The following is a 20,461-nucleotide window of genomic DNA, read 5'->3' as shown; positions in this document are numbered from 1 at the left end:
AAATGAATAAAGTGGAAATTCTCGCGAAATAAATCGTTTATCAGTGTTAGGAATTCTGGTTTTTATCATTGTAAACATAGAGCACAATTCGCGACACTGATAAACGATTCATTTCGCGAGAATTTCCACTTTATTCATTTTTGAACTTCTCTTGTATGTTTTCAGATGCGTAGATTTCAAATATCTAATTACTTTTTAATTATTCTCAGTAATTACTGAGATATTTGATTAATTAGACGTAATTTTGCGCCACAAACCAACCAGCCAATCAGCGCTCAGCAAGAACCATTATGCCTCATTGTGACGTAATACCAATAATGTCTATAAAGTGATCACGACTGATTACGATTGTCATTGGTTCGTTCAAAATCGAAAATTTAGAAATTTTACAATTTTATAGGTGCTCTTTGCTTTGAAACGAAAATTTTTGTTCTGATAAAAATCATCGATAAATTATGAGATTTTATGAAAATTTTAGAAAATCTCGAAAAAATAGTTTGAGGATTCTCAAAACTTTTAATTTATGTACTTCTATTTACCTATCTATTTTGGGTATTCCTGCTGGAATCTCAACGTTGAATAAACAACTGGAAAAAGGTTCGACTTCACTCTTATTAGGTACTAAAGAAATCGTATCATATTATTTCACAGAAATCTACCAACTTCATTCTTCATTCAGATGAAAATAATGACTTTCAGTTTTTTAAATTTTTCATGAAAAGTTGAACTATGAACTTTCATCTCGAAAAATTAGTTTTCGGCTTCTCAAAGTCTTGATGATTGAATTCGAATCTCCTATTCATTTTCTTTATTAATACGTAGAAATAGATAAGTACCTTGCTTGCGAATAAAATAAATCAATTGTTCGCAATCCAACGATACTTGAGGTATGAGCCTTAGCTCCTTGGAGTGGAAAAATGCACAGATGTTGAATGAATTGCCTACTCGGTTTGCCGTAAATAAATAATAATGCGGTTGATCTCGTAATATATTTACGGCAAACCAAGTATGCAATTCTATTAACATCATCACAATGCTATAGAATATTAGTTATTCCACCAGAGTTGTATTCAAGTAAGGTGTTTTCGACAAAGGCTATTAGTCTGGTTCTGGTATATGACAATGGGGGATATATTCGCCCCGCCATCCTCCACTGATCCTTTGAAACACATTTTTTCTTATAGTGCACATCGTAAGGAATACCTTGATGCAAACTTTTAAAAAAGAAGTTATAAAAGAGGAATACAGTAATTTCAAACATGCAGATATCGATTTTAGAAAAATTATATAGCCCTTTCATCGTTAGTTATTATCAATCAAGTGGGTCGCTAACGAGCATCTTCCACGTTTACACTTGCTGAAATTAATTCAAACGGTTTCCTTGTCAATTTTTGAAAATCTGGAATTTCCAAAATATTTCTGCAGGCTTCAGAATGGCTGGAAACCACTTCCAATCAACTCAGAATGTTGAAATCATAGTTTGAAAGTAAAGTTTTGCTTTCCAACTTCATCGGGTAAAATTTTTCTGAAATTTCATATTTAAAAAATCTAAAGTAAGATTTTAATTTTTTTTACTATTTTTGGCCATTTTTTTTTTAATTCACCAAAAATCAAAAAATGCACTTCATTAGCACCTGAAATTGTGGCTAATCAAGTGCATGATGATGTATTATTGTATGATTTTTCGATTTAGCATTCCTTGTTTAGTTTAAGAATTTTTCAGCCAGTTGGAATACTTCTTAATAATCTACGAATTAGAATAGGTAAACATTTCTTGGTTGTTTTGATTTTTTATTGTACCTAATTCTCAAATTAACAATTGTGAGGTAGCTGAAGTGTTTTGTGATTCAGTAGATATGTGGCTCAGGTTGGACCACCTTTCATCGAAATTCTTCGGGGACTAATCATGAAGTTCCCATGGTAATACGAATCCTAACAAAAAATGTTCGCAGGTAAATTTTGTTGTTGAAGAGTCTCGATTTTATAGGAGTCAAGTGAATATTGCTGAATACAATTTATAAAAAATATGGATGGGTCATTTGGCCCTAAACTATCGACAATTTTTAGAAAATTCGAGACCACTGAAAGCGTTTTCACTAGATTGGAGTTCAGAAATATGTCTTAGTGCTTTGAGTGAATTCGTATTCGTACAATTCCTCTATCAGAATAGGGAGAGCTTTTGAAAATGTTCAATATATTATTGTGTTGGGTAGATTTTTTTGTCGTCTCAGTGGGCTATTATGGTTATTTCAATTTCTTTGATCAGTTACCTGACCATTAATTCTATTTATTCGGTTTTTAAAATATGTAATTCATTTGATTAAGTATTTGAATTTTTTTAAACATTTAATTTAGGAATAGAATTGACAATTATACATATATTCTATATCGTTTTAAAGGAAACAGGGTTTTCAGAAGTTCCCACGAATTATACGCGATATTCGACAAAGGACAAAATTAAAAAAAGCATCCATCATCCTATAATGTAACTAACTACATATATTATATTGAATTTTCAGCTCGAAATTTCTTTAGTACATTCATCTCCTATTTTGGTATAAGTAGTTGTCCACTCGAATACGTACTTACTACTTAGCATGGTTTCAACAAGGAACTTTCCAAACAATGTTTTATTGTCCACTACGAAAGTCAATTCCTGACTCATTACTACTTTCATTCTTAGAGTACCACCCCACCAACTTGAAAGAATGCATAAAAAATAATACGTTCAAGTATACTAAAATTATTGCCTCAAATTGACTCTTCGGTTTTACTTCTAGAATATCTCTTCCGAAAAAAAATGACTTCCGCAGATCAATGTTTGCATAAATTACTTCGTACGAACTCTTGTTCGATGAATTATTACAACGGTCAACTTTTTCAGCTGATTAACCAACAGCCAACACCCTAACCGGTAACATAGTGTAAATACGAGTTAGAAAAAGTTTGACGATAATTACGGTAAGCATCGGTATAATCACCGTTTAGTACAAAGAAATAATCACACGAGAAACATTGGTGAAAATATTTTAATATTTTTTAAACATGAATGAAAATATTTTTTCAATTTTTAAACACGAGTGAAACTATATTATTACTTCTTGAGCTTCTTCTTTGGACGTAAGTTATTGGTGTGTCCACACTTCTTTTTACGGCAATTCGTAGCACGCGGGTGAAGTCTGGCGTAACACTTGCGACAAATCATCTTCTCACAATTGTACTTTTCAGCTAACTGCCGAAGGGTAGGCTCGATAACACCACCACGTAAACGTAACACCAGATGTAGAGTTGATTCTATAGAACACAAAATCATACATTCGACAATAAAATTTACAGTACTTTGAAAACGAAGAATCAGGCACAATAACTACATAGAAATGAGCATACCTTTTTGAATATTGTAATCGGACAGAGTCCTGCCATCTTCCAATTGCTTTCCGGCGAAGATCAAACGTTGCTGGTCAGGAGGAATTCCTTCCTTATCTTGGATCTTTTGCTTCACATTTTCAATCGAATCCGAAGGCTCGACTTCGAGTGTGATCGTTTTACCGGTCAAGGTTTTCACGAAAATCTGCATCTGTAAAAGGAAATGTATTGATTATATGGGTGGCGTGATTAGATAATATCATATGTATAATTCAGCCTAAGGTTAGGGAAATATGGTGATTGACGGAATAATCGAATTATTTCAGTACTCTAAATCGAACTACGGTACATAACAATTACTTTTTTAAAACTTCAGATCAAGCATTAATTACTCTTGTACACGTGGGCAATAGGGCAATACGTAGTGTACATTAAAAACTTATTGATGGATCATCGCGAGTAATTCAATTACTCTGCATAGAATAATGATACGATTAGTTCGATAAATACTAAATTAAATCAACTTACCTTGATGTGAGACACCAATTTTTCTCAAGAATACGAAACCTCGTTTACAAATTATTCATTTCTTCTTCAAATTCAATTATTTTTTATCAATGTCTTTTCTTTAGCGTGTTTTTTTTTTACATGCCGGATGTGTCACATCGACCGACTGAACCACCTCTACACGGCAAAATTGACTCTTCTATTCAATGCGGCAACTGGCAGCACTGATTTTTAGGGTTCCCCCACCAAGGGGAACCCTATTAAAATCGCTTTCAATAATTCAGCCCTCCACGTTATTTAGAAAGGTATCTTATGTGTTGCGTAATACGCTATACATAAGACTCCTTTGTATCTGCCAAGTCACTTTCTTCAACTCTAAATAGTAAACATTGCTAAACTCTTTCTACTTTGTTTTTATCAGCCAACAGTTTTTGATGTTCCTCCAATCAAAATCAAAGACAACGAAAATTTCTTTTTATCACTTCATCATGAATCAACTAATCAAGTTAACCAATGACAAGTGTAAATCAACAGAGACGTAGTGACAGTTAGAATCGCCGATAACTAAGAAATCGCATTTTGTGAATGAGTTAATTTTGCCTGCGTTGAAAATTGAAAAATTTACGAGTTTAAAATCTGGTTTGTGTAATGTGAACATTATATGTAGGATTGCTTTTGATTTTTAGTTCTAGCTATCTTGTGTTTTGGTAATATGATAGCTCTTTTCTTTTAGCTAATGAGAGTAGCTCCGAGCAGAAGTTTTACTATGTGTATCTCCTTTATTTCTGCAGAATCGCTGATAACGAAGACACCGCATTCAGCGAACTCTCACTTACGATTTTGAATAAATATGTATATTTCATTCGTGTGTCTAGGATAAAATAGAATTTTAATATGAAAAAAAATAATTACTACATTTTTTTAAAATCAAATGTGGGGAACCCTTTTGCCAGGTCCAGTGGACCTCGCTTGTTATTTTTTAATTTAAATTATTATTTTCACCATTTCGGCATTTCGCCTATATTTCACCACATCTCCTCCTAAAGCTCAAAACTCTCAAAAGCTCTTTATTAAACATCTCCAAAAACTTTGAAAACTAAAAATAAAATAAAAAGCTCTTCGTCTTCTATAATAAAATAAGATCCGCAAAATGGCAAAAGTTCCAAACGTGCACCATTTGAAGTTTTCAAGATTTCAAGTCGATGTGATTGTGAAACGTGTTTGAACTTTGAACTTTACAATATCCCTGTTTTCTGATTCTGAGTGTTTTCCTCAAATCCTCATAACTTTGAGCGCTCTTATTTAGTTATTTCCCTTGCAATTGCACTTTGAGAACTGCGGCTTGCGCCATTCGTGACCTCTCATCGTCATCATAAACGTCTACATCCACATAATTATTTTAAAAATTTGCTGACTCCCAAGTGTAAAAAGCTCGGCGATTTGACATGGGAATCGGGAAGACTCTCCTTTTAATTCAAATTCAAAGAACTCATGTTTGTAGCTTGCGAATATACGCAACTTTTTCAAAATAATTTTTTAATTCAAATTTCTCCGCATCTATCTATATCAATTTAATTTTAGACCACCCATAGTTTACCTCGAATATCCCCAAAATTTTGAAAAAATAAGTACACGAACAACAGTAACTTACAAAAAGTATTTACTTATTTGTTAATATTAGTTCAAAAATAAACATCTACTTAATACTGATTTTATGTAAACTTAATAATGCGCATTACTATATGACTAGTTCATTCACAATGATGAAAATTACAAAAAAAATATATAAGGAAGAAACAAAACAAAGTATTTTAGTAAATTACAAAAAGGGAGAGGAAATGATAAGAGTTCAGCACTATTAGTAGGTAGGTACATAACGGAAATAACAATTATGAAAAAAAAAAATAGAACGTTAACAAAAAAAATGGCGCAAAATGTTAATACTGTCAATAATACCTAAATAGAAAAATAAACTCGCAAAATATTAAAACGACACCGATTAAAAATACTACACTGGATGACTTATGGTTTCTGATCGAATTTCTGTTGAACGATCGATACAAGAACATCGGAATATTGCTGAATCATCGAAACCATATTATCACTAGGTAACCTCATATCATCTGAATTGTTTGATTTGGGGGTATTATCGTTGTTGACCAGCTCATTTTGCATCATATCGCCTGGTTCGAATTTACTGCGAAGATTATTCTGTACTTGGCCGATTGTGTTACGTAGACTTAACAGAAGCATTTTCTTCTCGGCGTCGTTCATGTTCTCGACGGCGATACGGTCGTGAATACGGATTATGTTTTCGGCTGTTTTCTTGAATTGCTCGACTACTGTGTTTAGAAGATCTCTAGATACTGAAAAATTCAATACTGAGCGTTAAATACGCGTTACGTTAAAGAAGATGAACTTTAAAACTGAAAAAAAAGTGAAATGATTGACTTACGTGGTTGGTTATTGACATCGAGAAAAGTGCTACCGAGCAATTGAGCTTCTGATTTCGCTTCGTTCAACTGATGATTTCGTTTTTTATTCGCCAAGTAACTCAACGCTGATAAATCTCTTTCGCTGCAACTTCTCTCCAAAAATTTACTCGATCGTTTGTTCAGCCTAAATTAAAAAATTATTTTGAAAAATATAAATCATAAATTCGATATAAAAAAATATATTTTTCATTGAAAAACAGCCACGCTTACGTTTGTTTATCAGAAAATACTGCCGAATTTCTTGGTCTATCTGATTTATTATCTTCGGAGCTGGAATCTTCCATGTTGCTAACATCATTGAGAGCCACTACGATTTGAATAATCGATTAAAATTTGTTTCGTAACCGTAAAAAGGCAATTTAGTATTTGAATGAATTACTATAAGATAAAGATCCACTTTGTCTTCTACGAGCCAAATTCGAATTCGATTTCATCGATGAAGCATTTGATTTGATTTTATTCTGCGACGATATGGTTGGTCTCATGACACGTTGAGATGTCGAATTATTCTCACCTCGTGAAGGTCTTCGGTAATGAGACGGTGGTGGCTGCAACAATCAATTTAATCATTTACTCGGAAAATTCAGATAAAAGCTAAATTATAACGAAGGAAAAAAAATCAATTTTTACCATAAGTGCTATTTCAGAAGAACTTCTCGATATAGGAGAACTAAATGGCGTTGAGGAATGTAATCCGGAATCTTGATTTTTGTACGATGAATATTTATCTGAGAAAAATAAATAAATTAGTTAACAAAATCACAAACAAAAATTTTAATAAATTTTTGAACTAATGACAACACGATTGAAGTAAAGTTGAACTAAAATTAATGTATAAACGAAACATACCTCCGTATTTCTTTTGATTGTTTGGCGATACCAACATACTCGAGCCAGATAAATCACTCAATGAACAGCTTCTTCTCATGCCAACATCGCCGTTATCAGTCACTGAAATCACAACTCGAATTAGCATAAATTTTACAAGTAATTTTCTATAAGTTTACACTAAATTTGTAACAAAAACATGAAAAAGCTTGAATATAGGCCGATGAAATAATAAAACAGCAGTGAAAAGCTGAAACTGAACATATAAGCACTCATTGGTGGCGTAATTAGCATAAAAATTGGTTAAAATGTTTTTAGGTACAGTTCAAAAACAATTTTTCCTTCATGTTTCATTTTGTAATGAGGGAGGGGGGGGTGGAAGTTTCAATTGACAGGCTCGATAAACTGCCTTCTTTCGCAGCGAGCAACACGTGTTAATAAAATTGCATACTCAAAACGCCGTAAATAGCAAAGAGGTTTTTGTCCAGATTTATTCCACAATCTGCATAAACTCAAAACAGCTTTTATGGAATTAAAGGTGAAAAGAAGAAGATTCATAATTTTTACGATCAACGTTTTTTGAGAGATCTATTTCAAGACTGGATGAACTTGAAACGAATCTGTTTGTAGTATTTTAGTTTTTAAAGTGAATAAACAGCAGACTCAAAATCAGCAAATTAAAATTTGATAGCAATCATTTAAAAATTTGAAAAAATCAAAAATATGAGCCATGAATAAAAATTTTTAAAGGTTCAAAAAAATGATGAAGTTCTGTACTTTGCTCTAAAATATCCAATTACAAAAATGAGCCAGTGATGAGGCTATTCTTGTACAGAGGGGCGAAGGAGGGAGAAGGGAGAGTAATCACATAAGAGTTGTTTCAATTTAAATTATATTAAACATCAATCGCAGTGATATGTGCTGAGAATGATTATTTTGGCCATTTTTTTGGAAACCCTGAACTTCCAAAATTTTGCTGGAGGCTTCAGAACGGTTCAAAACTACCCCCGATTGATTAAGCACTTCGAAAATACAGTTATCAATATAATTTCAGCTTCCCACCTTGATTGGGTACAATTTCGTGGAAATTTCAACTTCCAAAAATCTCCTGGAGCCTCCAGAACTGCTCAGAACGGCTCGAAACAGTTTTCAATCGATTTGGAGGGTTGAAAATAGGGTACATACCAAATTTCAGCTTTCTACCTCAATTACGTAAAATTTTGATTTTTTTGCCTTTTTTGACCCTAATTTGATTTTTAAAAATTCACCAGAAATCGAAAAATGAACTTCGGCACCAAAATTTTTTTTCTGGGATGGTATTCTTACAAGCTCTAGACCTAGCTTCGTCCAGTTCAAAAAATCCTATGTCAGTTCCTCTAGGCTTCTTCTGCATGTTTTCAAACTCGAGGAATTTTCCTGATCAAAAAGAGAGGGAAAACAGACAAATGTAATCTGCTCTATGCTCTAGTCATCTTCCTAATTACGCCGCCAATTCCAATTCTCAATTAATACAATCACCCCGAAAGTTCATATTTCGAAGGTGATTATTAATACCCATCTATTACGTAAAAAACTACCTCGAATAATGAAGACCAACTAAAAATACGACTAATAAAAAAATAAAAATAAAATAATTGCACAAATTATAAAAAATATAAATAAATAAAATTAGCTTTCTTTCAAATACGCGGGGGGGGGGAGACTACTCGAATAGCTTTCGTATCAATATCTATGAGTGAATCCCATGCTAAGCTGTTCTTTGTTAAATAAAATATACTTCGATGAGTAAAACAAAGCGTTACAATAGCACGACAACGTTCACAAATGATAAATTCCGTACAATGATCTTCCATAATTCGACGATTTCTACGATCTCCGATCGATACAAATAAAAATTGAAAAAAAAATCAATCAAATTATACAGGTAAGCTTGAATATCTCAACATGCACATTGCACATTCACTACAGTTTCCAAGTCAATGATAGGTACATAAAAAACCCTTCGGTCAATTTCCACGTCTCAATTCCTATTCAGCTGCGAGTGAGTATTAGAATAGGAACAAGACGTTAGGTTTTTCATGCCGTTGCGTGAAACTAAAAAAAAAATAAAAACGAAAATAGAACGAAAAATTGGCGTAGCTTTGGGTGCAAGCGAGATGTTTTGGAAATTCTTCGATTAGATACCTGTTAGATTTTCTTTACTGATCGGAGAAAAGCAATCGGATAATTGGCTGAGTGATACGAAAGGTACAGGTAACGAATGTCTTTTAAATTTCCACAAATCCGAGCTGGTGTACTCGTTCGAGGCGAATTTGCTGGTTAAACTAGAGTTAATTAGATCAGCGTCGTATTTGGTAATGGTGATTGCTCTTTTCAACATTTCGTTCTTTGTATTCTTACTTAATACTTGGTAATCGGTAACTTCTTCGGTTTTGGTAATCGGTTGAGAGGTATTGTTTACCTTGGCAGTGTTACAGGTTTTAGTATTGATGGGATTTTTCAACAGGTTTTTGCCCAAGTTACATTTACTCTTGGTGAATGTGCCAAATTTCTCGTTGACTTTATCTTTCTCTCGAATATTTTCAATCATATTGGTTTGTTTGCTAGTGGTGAGCTTTTGATTCCTGAGCGATTTAGAAGTATTTTTCAACTTATCTTCTTTGGTGGATATTTTTTTTCTGTATGTTTTACTGTTTAACACAGCGTTGGGTTTATTTTGCGGTTTGGGTGGTTTATGGACGACGACCGGATGATCGAGTGCTTTCAAATCGCAGCTTTTAGATTCCGGTTTCTTTCTCGAGCTCATTTTCTTCATTATTATCTGCTTAATATCGTCTGGAGTACGAGCCGGTGTATTCGTTTCGACCGGAATGAAGAAAGATTCGGCTTGTTTTTTCGATTCGTGGTACCGGACGTCGTCGGTATCTAGTTTATCGAGCATCTCGCAGCTTCGATTTTGATTCTTTTCTTTCTGAGCTACGAAATACTTGGTTAGTTCACCGCCACCGTTGACGTTAGCGTCTTGTAAGCTTCTAGTCCTGAATACAGGTTGTTTGGTAACTTGAGACCAGGTGGTTTCTTCGGTTAAGTTCATATCATCCGATACAGAATTCAAATTCGAATCGCTGGCATCGGTTAGAATACTTTCGGTGCTACGGAAGACCTCTTTGTTCGAGAATAAAAACTGATACTCGCTTTCGTCGGTTAAAATACTCTCGGAGCTATTGAAAGCTTTACGTTTTCGAAGGAAGAAACTAGCGCTGCTGTGGCGATCACTGTTATCTTGCAACGAGTCTACGTCGTCGTTTAAAATATTCTCTTCGCTGTGCGATCGATTAATATCACTCAGAGACGAATTCCAATAATTTCTACGTTCTTCGTCGTCTCTCCGGTGATCGGATTCTTTCCACGATAGTTGGTATTCGCTGATACATCGACGACGACGCATTTTAGGCGAACTGTATTCTTCTTTTTCATCGTCCAACGAATCAGAGCTAAGGTCTAGGTCATCTTCGCTTCGATTTAATAACCGTTCGTTGGCCTCAGCCGCGGGTTGGATATTTTCCTCGTTGAAATCGATATAGAAACTGCACGAATATCGTTTCTTGTTTTTATCCGAACGAGACGAAGAGAATTCGCGTTCGCAGACCGGAGAATGAGGTAGAGATAGGTTCACGTTTTTTAATCGATTGTGTTTAACGTTAGAATAACCGGATGAGATATTTAATACGTTAGGCCTCTCGTTATTATTTAAATTATTGGTTTTTCTAGCGTAGTTTAAATTATTCACAACGTTAGTACCGTTGAAAGACTGATAAGGTGAGAAATTCTGTTGTTGGTTAGACAAATCGCGATTATAGACACATTTAGCATTATTATAAGAACTTCTAGTACCTTGGAAATCGTTATTCGGCTTATGGATGGACATCGGCACGAAGTAGGTTTCGTTACGTCGTAAGTCCATCGTACTTTGACTAGATTTCAACGATGAATGGCCGGCCTGCATTGAAAAAAAAAATCACATGAAAATTATATTCTTAAACAAAAAGGTGAAAATAAATTTAAAATGGTTAGGTAAATGATGAAATATACTTACGCATTCCAATTTTCCTCGAATATCTTCTAATCGAGACTGCAACTCTTGCCTTTTACGATTCGCCTCAAGATCATTTTTCGTCTGAATAGTGGCTTGAATAATCTTTTGATTTTTATAATCCGAATTAAAGCTGTGATGTTGAGATGAAATGGTGTGTTTTTTATCTGCCGAAAATACGAATAATGACTTTTACGGTAACTTATTTTCTATTTTGGGTAATACATATATCGAGTAGGAAAATGAACGTGGGGAAATTGTGACTCAAATAGAATAAAAAAGAAAGCGTCAAGATTACATGTAGAAAAGGTTCAACAAATAATGAATAAATATGCACGACGATGAACTCGACAATGGCGTAATTTCTCGTCCTTTCGTTTCGTTATAAGTAGTTTTTGATTGTTTTTAAAAAGTTTTCGCAAACGTTGGGTAATTGTTTACGATCACGAAGATACTGACCTTGGTATTCTGAATTGTGTTTCATATCCATTTCCATTCCACTCAATGATTCGTACGTTCCTTTTAGGTATTTTTCTCTTTGGATAAATGCATCGACGCTGAAAATAAAAATGAGAACGGATTACTAATTGAAAGATAAGTTTGTTAAAAATAGAAGAAAAAACGAAGGGGAAATGTATCAAAAAATAATTTGTATGAATTTTTACAAAAATAATACCTCAAGTGAGTCATGATCGAATTATCGAATTATTATTTTGAAATTTGAAATTGTCATTTTTAACTTCATTTTTGTAATAGGGAGTAATTTTTCTCTATTTTTCGAGCATAAAATTTAAAAAAAATAAAAATATGGGACATTTTCAACGGTTTTGTGAACTTCTAGGGTCGTTTTTTATATTTAAAAATTTCAAACAAAAAATATAAAAAAAGAGAACAAAATTAAATTTAAAAAAATATATATATAAACTAACGTAACTTCCAGCGGAAAATGAATTGAACGTGATCACTGATCAGATTCGCATATCAGATCCCATGCATCCGATTTGATCTGATCTGATCTGATATAACAGGAAAGACCTTTTTTTTTTTTTTTTTTTTTTATATATATATATTGCCCCCATTCCCCACAGAATTTATTGTGTAATATAAGACCTGATTGGATATAATCAAACCTGATCAGTTTTTACAATTTGACATGACCAGATCTGACCTGTTCAAAGTTTTGATCGAATGAATTAAATTAGAAATTATAGATCTGTTCAGACTTGATTGATCAGATAAGATAAGATCAAATCGCATCTCATTAATGAATAATCAGTTCGGATTGGATTCGCTCAGACCTAATAATTGATTAAACCAGATAAAATTTGATCAGCTCCGACTATTTTATGGATCTAATTGGCGTGATCAGATCTGACCTGATCAAACTCACTTCAAAGTTTTGATCGCATTAGATCTGCACAAGTGTTCAGAACTGATCGATCAGAGTAGACCACATCTGATCAGACTTAATTAATCAAGCCAGCTAGATATGATCAGTTCAGAGATTGCGCAGACCTGAATGATTAGATCAGCTTAAATTTGACCAGATCCGGACATTTCACGGATCCAATTGACCAGACCAGATCGACCGTAACAATGTTTTGATCGAATTTAACCCGTTCAGACCTAATTGATATGATTTGAATGGATCTGATCAAACTTGATTGATCAGACCAAATCATATCTGATTAGATTCGGACATTTCGTGGATCCAATTGACCAGACCAGATCTGATCTTATGAAAGTTTTGATCAAATTGAATCCGTTCAGACCCGATTGATCACACTGAATTGATCTGATCATATTTAATTGATCAGAACAAATCATATCTGATCAGATCCGGACATTTCATGGATCCAATTGACCTCAACAGATCAATCTTATCAAAGTATTGATCAAATTAAACCCATTTAGAATCCTAATTGATCTGATCAAACTTGATTGATCAAATCAAATCATATCCAATCAAATCCGGGCATTTCATGGATCCAATTGACTGGAACCGATTGATCTGATCAAACTGAATTGATGAGACCAAGTCATATCTGATCAGACCCGGACATTTCATGGATCCAATTGACCAGACCAGATCGACCATATCAAAGTTTTGATCGAATTAAACCCTTTCAGACCCAATTGATCTGATCTGAATTGATTTGATCAAACCAAATCATATCCGATCAAATCCGGACATTTCATGGATCCAATCGATCAGACCAGGTCTGATCAGTGATGATCTTATCAATGTTTTGATCAAATTGAATCCGTTCAGACCCAATTGATCTGATCTGAATTGATTTGATCAAAATTAATTCATCAGACCATGAGTCCAATTTAATTGTCACGCAAAAATTTGAACAAAATGAAAATGTAAAAGCTGACGTAAAAGACAGAATTTTGTCTAAATTTTGAAAAATTTTCTTAAATATCAAAAAAATGATCAAAAATGACAAAATATTGAAAAAATATGTATCACAAAAATGGAATGAAATCTGACGAAAATTACTTTTTTTTTTACTAAACAACCAACATAAAATCAGAGAAAGTTACCAAAAAAACGGATGAAATTCCTATAAAGTTGAATAGAGCATGTTTTGTAAAAACAAGTTAAATGACACAAAACAGTTGAAAGTGACCAAAAGTCGATGAAACTCGACTTTCAAAATTGCATTAATTACAGAAAACGATCAAAAATTAAATCAAACCAAATTTCATCAAAATTAGATTAAACTTTATAAACATTGCATAAAAAACCATAAAAATATTCAAACCGACATGCCAATAATTAGAAGTTCCAGAAATCAATAAAGAAAATAATGTAAAAAATGTTGCAAAAAATTCTCAAAAATTTGCTGAAATGACAAGAAAATTGATGCAAATGAACTGAACTTTTAACGTGTCGTCACGAAATTCGAACAAAATCTTTTTAAAACTGTCTGAAGTTTCAAAAATGAAAATTTTTTAAAAAATCGATTAATTGAATGAATTTTTTTCTAAGGTACAAATCTGTACAAAAAGACACTTGAAGCTAGCAAAAATCGTAGAATTTTCAATAAATAGAAGTTACATAAGATAAATTAAAATTGGATCTTGTAAAATCAAATTGGATCCATGGAATGTCCGGATCTGAACATGTTTCATGAGATCTAATCCTATTAACATTTTGATCTGATCAAATTTGATTAGATCTGGTTCAATCAAATTTGATTCAGAGAATGTCCGGATCTGGTCCGATCTCTGATCTAATCAGATGCAATCATTTTTTTTTGTCGAGATATCTTGAAATTTGAGCAAAGTCTTGCAAAACATCAATTAAATTATTGGAAACTGATTAATCAAGTATTATCAATGAAAAATCAACAAAATGACTCCTCGTATTCAAAGCTTGGCTAAACCGTCACAAAAACAATTGAAAATCAAAAAGAGAACTGAAAAAGGAACCAAAATATCAATATTTTTTTCATCCAAATAATTATATCTTCTGATAAGTCCAAAACGAAATTCGGAGCGCGGTTCAAAATTACCTCTCATTCGACTAAGCTCCCAACTCCTCAAGTACTGAAGACTATTTCGACTCGAATATCCCTAACGTCTAATTAAAATACCACGATGGTTATTTTTTTCAAGTTTTTTCTTCTTCAAAACTATCTCCGCTAATTAAAAAATAAAACTAACCTGCTCAAAGACAACGAATTGGCTTTCTCGGAGTTATCAGCACTGGGCGTAGAACCTCCTTCATCATCATCGTCGTCGCTTTCCTGACTACCAGACACCGAGTACGCAGCTATATCCAAAGTGGGATTCTTCTTAGCTAAAGCGTTCCTTTTCATCTTCCTTTGTGATTTTCTCAATTCATCGGCATCGATGGCATTCACCTTAAACTCACTACAATACCATTAAGGATTAAAAATCAAATCATTCTTTTTAAAAATCTGTTTTTATTTTTATCGGAAATAACAAATTAAAAAAAGATATGTGATTCCCGATATACAACGCTTCAACCATAGATTCTAATAAACCATCATTACCAACATGGTATATTCTCACCGCCATCGACATTATTGCGGCGATACTTATCGGCGAGGACCGAATTGTGAGGAGCAAAGTCGTTGACGTCGATTCTGACCTTATCGTGCTTTCCAACGCACGGGTTCCAATAGCGTTCGACGCGATCACGGTAGATCTTCTTGCCGTCTTTCATTTTGACGTGTTCGTCTTCGCACGGTCTAAGGCAGTCGTATCGTCGATAATATCCGGCACAAGCGGGCATAATGTACTCGTGTATATTGCACGGAGGTTCGGGGTTGATTTCCCTCGTAATGACCGTCTCTCCGCACAGCAACTGGCGGCCGAGCTCTCCGATGGTGGCTTGGTACATCGACAAAGGCGTCTGGCACCATCTAGGGTGGCTGTTCTTCAGACCGAATCGTTTCGGCACGATACCGGATCCACAATCGTCTCGTACGTATTCGCAATGCTGCCAGTTGGTTACCCGGGTACAGCTTCGTTTGGCTTTTGGTAGCTCGAAGTAGCATTTCGGTAACAAGAATGGTCGTTGGCGGTCTTCGATCGGCGGTTCTTTCGAGCATTTCCACGATTTTTTACCACTGTCGACCGATTTCGACGACGTGCACGAAGTTTTAGACACGGTGACCGAGCGTTTACTTTTATTATCGGTGTCTTTCGAAGCTCCGGTTTTGCTCTTTTGGTGGCTCGTTTCGAGATTCGATTTACTGGCTACGGCGTTTTTACGACTAGTATCGGCTCGATTGAACGATCGGTGCTTTTGGCTGCCAGTTTCTATCTTGTTGCCATTGACTTTGCTCTCGTTCGCCTTCTTGATATCGGTGGGATAGACCATGGTTTTGTTGTTATTATTATCGGGTTAATAAACCGATCGATAGTTTTTTGTCCAGGTTGTTATTAGAATTAAGGTTGAGATGGAACTGAATTCGAAACCGTTCCGCGTCTACATATCGACCGAATTTACTCCTTATGCTTAGCAATTACCCATTTCCAAGCAAAACACGCCGGTAAAACGAGGGAAAAAAGAGGGAAAATTACCTCAACGCGTCGTCGACCGTTTCGTAATACATGACTTTGTTATTAGGTTCGTTTTCGGCCGATTCCACTTCCGAGTAGTCTTCTATGTCGCCATCGTGTTCCGTACTTTCCAAGTCCTAAACAGATTTACAAATCAAATAGATTATTTTTCTCAATCAAGGACAAAGTAATGTTGTAATTTGTGGCCAAAAAAAAAGGGTACCCACCTCGTTCTTGAAACTTCCCAAAGAACTATCATCGGTGTGTTGCCTCATACGATGCATATCTTGTATATCGCTAATATTCTGAGTATTAGATCTTCGATACATCTGCATTAGGAAACATAAATAAACGAAAATTAATTCCTCGATGTTACCAATTTATACACAGGACAAATGAGATGACTCTAAATGAGAATTAGGATGATTTAAATGACGTTAGTCAAGCACCATACCCCTTTATCGGTGTTATTTAAGTCCATCCTATCTGTGCTATCATCAACGGTGATGAATTTCGGCGGTGACCTTATCATCTGGTTAAAAAAATACCGTGTTATGGAGTTTGTCGCGCGATTCGAAGCGGATGAGTTAAAATGAGTGAAATTTTCAAAATAGTGGCTGTAAATAATTCGGTACGTACCTTCTGAGGAACGATTAGTTTTTCGTGGCGGTCTTCCGGTCTGGAAGTTTCGGTTCCGCTGTCGACTGAACTGTCTTCTTTGGAGCCGTCTGATTCTCGACCTGGAAAAATACGAAAAATTAGAAACAGATGATTTTTACATAAGAGGAAGAGAAATATAAGAAAATTTGACGAGAGGGTAGGTTCATAACAGGAGGAAGTAGCTCAACTTTTTAGTTTTGATGAACAAAAAAGTTTGAAAAGATTGGAAGAAAATAAAAAACAGAAAAAAGTTTTATACAATTTTAAAAACAAAAAAAAAATGAAATTTTGATGCATGATGTGCCTTCTAAAAAATCATTAAAACACAAGTAAAAAAAAAATGAAAAAATCCAAAACAATCGCCAAAAAAAACTATTTTAATTTTTAAAAAAATTCAACAGCTTTCACGCTTTAAAAAAAATTATAATTCATTTTAAACAACTTTTCAACATTTCAAACAATTTTTAGGATGTTTTATTCGATTATTCATCGACAAGTATGACTGTAGGTGTATGGGCTTTCAAAAAACCTTAGGAAGGAGTTTTTATAATACGAGTAAATTCACAACTGTAACATTTAATTGAAGCAAATTGCTGCAATTTCAGCGATTTTTTTCTACAGGGCTCGAAGTTTTTCAAAACAAAAGTACCTAACTTTAGTGACCAATAAAACTCGAAAAAAAAGTAACTAAAAAAATGGAAAAACGTAAACAAAACATTTTAATGCTCTTTCCTTACTCAGAAAAAAATCACCAAAAAAAATCAGAGCATCACAAAAATTCAAATGTTCCAATGTTGAATTATTTTGAAACTTTTTGGTAAAAAATTTTTAGTAACAAAGTAAAAAAAAAAAAATTGGCAAAATAAAGCGAGATTTTGACAATTTTAACAAATACAATTAGAAGGGGTTTTTGACAATTTCTGGCCAAAAAAAGAAAAAAAAGGCAAAATGAAGCGACATTTTGACAGTTTTAACAAAAAGAATGGATTTTTGAATTTTTTTCAAAAGTAACACTTTGATAATTTCAACAAAAATCAAGACTTTTTGAGAATTACTCGCAAAAAAGTGATACCTTTTGGCAATTTGTGGCAAAAAGGCGAGAGTTTCAAACAATTTTTTAAAAAAGTAAGTCTTTAGCGATTTCGCCGAAAAGCGAAAACATTTTCAAAGAAGCAAAAATTAAAACAGTTTGAGCAAAAAGTAGCAATTTTCAGAAATTATTGGAGAAGCCATTTTTTCGAAAAGTGAGATTTCTTCACATTTTTTTAAGCAACAAAAACGCATGCAAAAACGACACATCATGGTAATTTTTGGCAATTTTAGATTCGAAAGCGAGACTTTTCAATTGCTAAAAAGCTAAAATTAGACTTCCGGACAATTTTTGAAAAATATCAACACTGACAATTTCAGCAAAAAGCAGGTTTTTCGGCAATTATTAGCAAAAAATGAGAGGCTTTTTTACAATTTTTCGGTGAAAAAAGCGAAAATTTTTGGCATTCTTTGGCAAAATAGGGAAACCTTTGAATTTTTGGAGAAAAATTAGACTTTTTTTGGGTAATTTTTTGCAGCAAAGGCGAGACTTTGACAATTTTAGCTCAACGGCGGCAGGGCTTCGTTAACAAGAATGAAAAAACGTATACTTTTGCAAATTATCAACTTATCGATTCTCTTGGCATTTTTTTTCTTCTTCAAGGTGTATTAAATTTTTTTTTTTGAAAATTTGTTTAAAAAAATAAAACGTAGGAAAAGCAACTGAGTGTAAATACACTCAACCCCTTTTTTATTTGGCAAATTTTTACGTTATTGCAAGGAAAATGTCAGCTAATTATTTTCAGATATTTTAATAATATTTTAATGTTTTCACGTTGCGTTGTAGGGCCTCACTATACAATTTTTTCCCCATTTTTCTCAATTTTTCATCATATTCAATGATTTTAAAACGTTTTTGAAAGATTCCAATCGAGTTAAAATTTATTATTTTTCACTAAATTTCTGTGGGTTTTTAGTACCTATTTTGGCACAACTGATAATTTTTAAAATTATTTTTCCAACACAAAAATGGAAAATTATGATGAAAAATTCTACAAATTTCAACAACTCCCTCCCCCTTCTCATTTCTCAAAAGAATTTTCCCCAAGTATTTTGACCTACATATTCGTTGATTTCTCAAATTTTACCCTCCCTCTTTTCATTACATATTCAAAAGTAATTCCAACCTGATGGTAAATGGAAGATGCCATCTTGAGGGAATGGCGTTATTCTCTGAGCCCATCTTCCTTTGGGCATCATTTTTCTCGTATTAGCATTCGATATCAAGGATGACTCTTCATTTTCTGTTTTCGTCACCCATAATGGTAACTGACCATCGTTAAATCTGCGAGAAAAAAAATCGGATAATTTTTTCACTCGAAATAAATCCATTTATAGCACCGATCTGATTTTTTTTTCAACACAAAAAAATTCGTTACCTCATATCACTATTTAAATCTCTACCGATATCTTGTTTTAAATGCGAAGAAATCATAATCTCGTTCATTTGATCTTCAGGGTTCTCGTACATTGATCTAAAAATAAGAAAAAAATCACGACTGTTAATTTGGTCGATTACTTCGCATATTATTTACAAACGAGATTTACTTGGGACTTGAGAACCTAGCACGTTGTTGAGCCATTCTAGTCTGCATTGTGACAACCATATCACGCGGTAATCTCCAAACGAATATACACCCGTCGCCGGAAGCCGAAACTAGACGTTCGCAATCGTTGCTGAATCTTAATCCGGTGACTAATTCGGAATGGCCACACATCGAAGCGATACATTCGCCGGAATAGTAATCAAATATGCAAAGCGTTTTATCGGTGCAACTGGTCGCCAGGTATCGTCCACTGCTGTCTAAAGCAACCTGTGGAAAACAAACCAGATTAATTTGCATTCTGAGTTAACGATGGATGAAGGGTTCGAACTTAGGGATATTGAGAGGATACCTTGATGACTGATCCATCTTCGCCAACCGATCCTTTGAAGTTTTTACATTGTTTACCATTATTCACATTATATACACGGATATATCTATCTTGGCACGCTGTTAATATGTATTTCTGCGAACAATCCACTGCCATATCGTACAAGGTGCTTTTACCAGCCAGTAATCTGTCTCTGACAAAATGACCGTTTTTACCCTGCTGTAAAATGATTACGTACAGATTAGAGATTTCATATTCGATGAGATTATTACTTGGGCAGGAGTGGATTTGTACTTACAAGTTGATATCTTCTGAAAATTATCGATTTATCGGCACTACACGAGACCAATTGCAACTGACCGTTCATATCGATAAATCTAATGGCTGTTATGGATGACGAATGATCGTCCAATGTTTCCACAAACTTATAATACTGCGTAGAAAAAACATCGATGAAAATTTACCAAAAAAAAAAGAAAAAAGAAATACTCTTACTTTATTTTGT

General features: G+C 33.9%; 2 protein-coding genes across 7 annotated transcripts in view; both read right to left on the bottom strand.

The window, feature by feature from the left end:
- Positions 1–3,013: 3,013 nt before the first annotated feature.
- LOC135840770 (ubiquitin-ribosomal protein eL40 fusion protein) lies at positions 3,014–4,053 on the bottom strand. The gene is made up of 3 exons (XM_065357445.1): positions 3,895–4,053; positions 3,388–3,577; positions 3,014–3,294 (listed from the first exon to the last, which is right to left on the bottom strand). The coding sequence occupies exons 2-3, from the start codon at positions 3,575–3,577 to the stop codon at positions 3,095–3,097; spliced, it is 390 nt and encodes a 129-aa protein (XP_065213517.1). The 5' UTR covers positions 3,895–4,053; the 3' UTR covers positions 3,014–3,094.
- A 1,463-nt stretch (positions 4,054–5,516) lies between these two features.
- Positions 5,517–20,461, bottom strand: part of Wdr62 (WD repeat domain 62) — a 78,940-nt gene continuing 63,995 nt past the window's right edge. For 3 of the 6 annotated variants that reach the window (XM_065357437.1, XM_065357440.1, XM_065357442.1), the window contains 19 exons: positions 20,255–20,389; positions 19,978–20,175; positions 19,630–19,895; positions 19,461–19,556; positions 19,209–19,366; positions 16,972–17,072; positions 16,787–16,864; positions 16,560–16,661; positions 16,354–16,469; positions 14,965–15,174; positions 11,749–11,846; positions 11,293–11,456; positions 11,091–11,196; positions 7,218–7,319; positions 6,999–7,096; positions 6,748–6,916; positions 6,579–6,675; positions 6,329–6,492; positions 5,517–6,254 (listed from right to left, as the gene is read on the bottom strand). In XM_065357437.1, coding sequence (XP_065213509.1) covers positions 5,896–6,254; positions 6,329–6,492; positions 6,579–6,675; positions 6,748–6,916; positions 6,999–7,096; positions 7,218–7,319; positions 11,091–11,196; positions 11,293–11,456; positions 11,749–11,846; positions 14,965–15,174; positions 16,354–16,469; positions 16,560–16,661; positions 16,787–16,864; positions 16,972–17,072; positions 19,209–19,366; positions 19,461–19,556; positions 19,630–19,895; positions 19,978–20,175; positions 20,255–20,389 — 2,817 coding nt within the window. In that variant the 3' untranslated portion in view covers positions 5,517–5,895. The remainder of the gene's footprint in view (positions 6,255–6,328; positions 6,493–6,578; positions 6,676–6,747; positions 6,917–6,998; positions 7,097–7,217; positions 7,320–11,090; positions 11,197–11,292; positions 11,457–11,748; positions 11,847–14,964; positions 15,175–16,353; positions 16,470–16,559; positions 16,662–16,786; positions 16,865–16,971; positions 17,073–19,208; positions 19,367–19,460; positions 19,557–19,629; positions 19,896–19,977; positions 20,176–20,254; positions 20,390–20,461) is intronic. The other 3 variants (XM_065357439.1, XM_065357438.1, XM_065357441.1) reach the window with 3 other exon arrangements.

This window comes from Planococcus citri, chromosome 3 (assembly GCF_950023065.1).
Source record: "Planococcus citri chromosome 3, ihPlaCitr1.1, whole genome shotgun sequence".
Classification (NCBI taxonomy): Eukaryota; Metazoa; Arthropoda; class Insecta; order Hemiptera; family Pseudococcidae; genus Planococcus; species Planococcus citri.
This window is presented reverse-complemented; position numbering and strand designations above follow the sequence as displayed.

Bases quoted from the DNA above. Each gene is read 5' to 3' on its own strand.
- LOC135840770 (XM_065357445.1), bottom strand. From the start codon at position 3,577: ATGCAGATTTTCGTGAAAACCTTGACCGGTAAAACGATCACACTCGAA. The intron at 3,295-3,387 runs GTATGCTCATTT...TGTGTTCTATAG, and splicing joins CGATTACAATATTCAAAAAG to AATCAACTCTACATCTGGTG.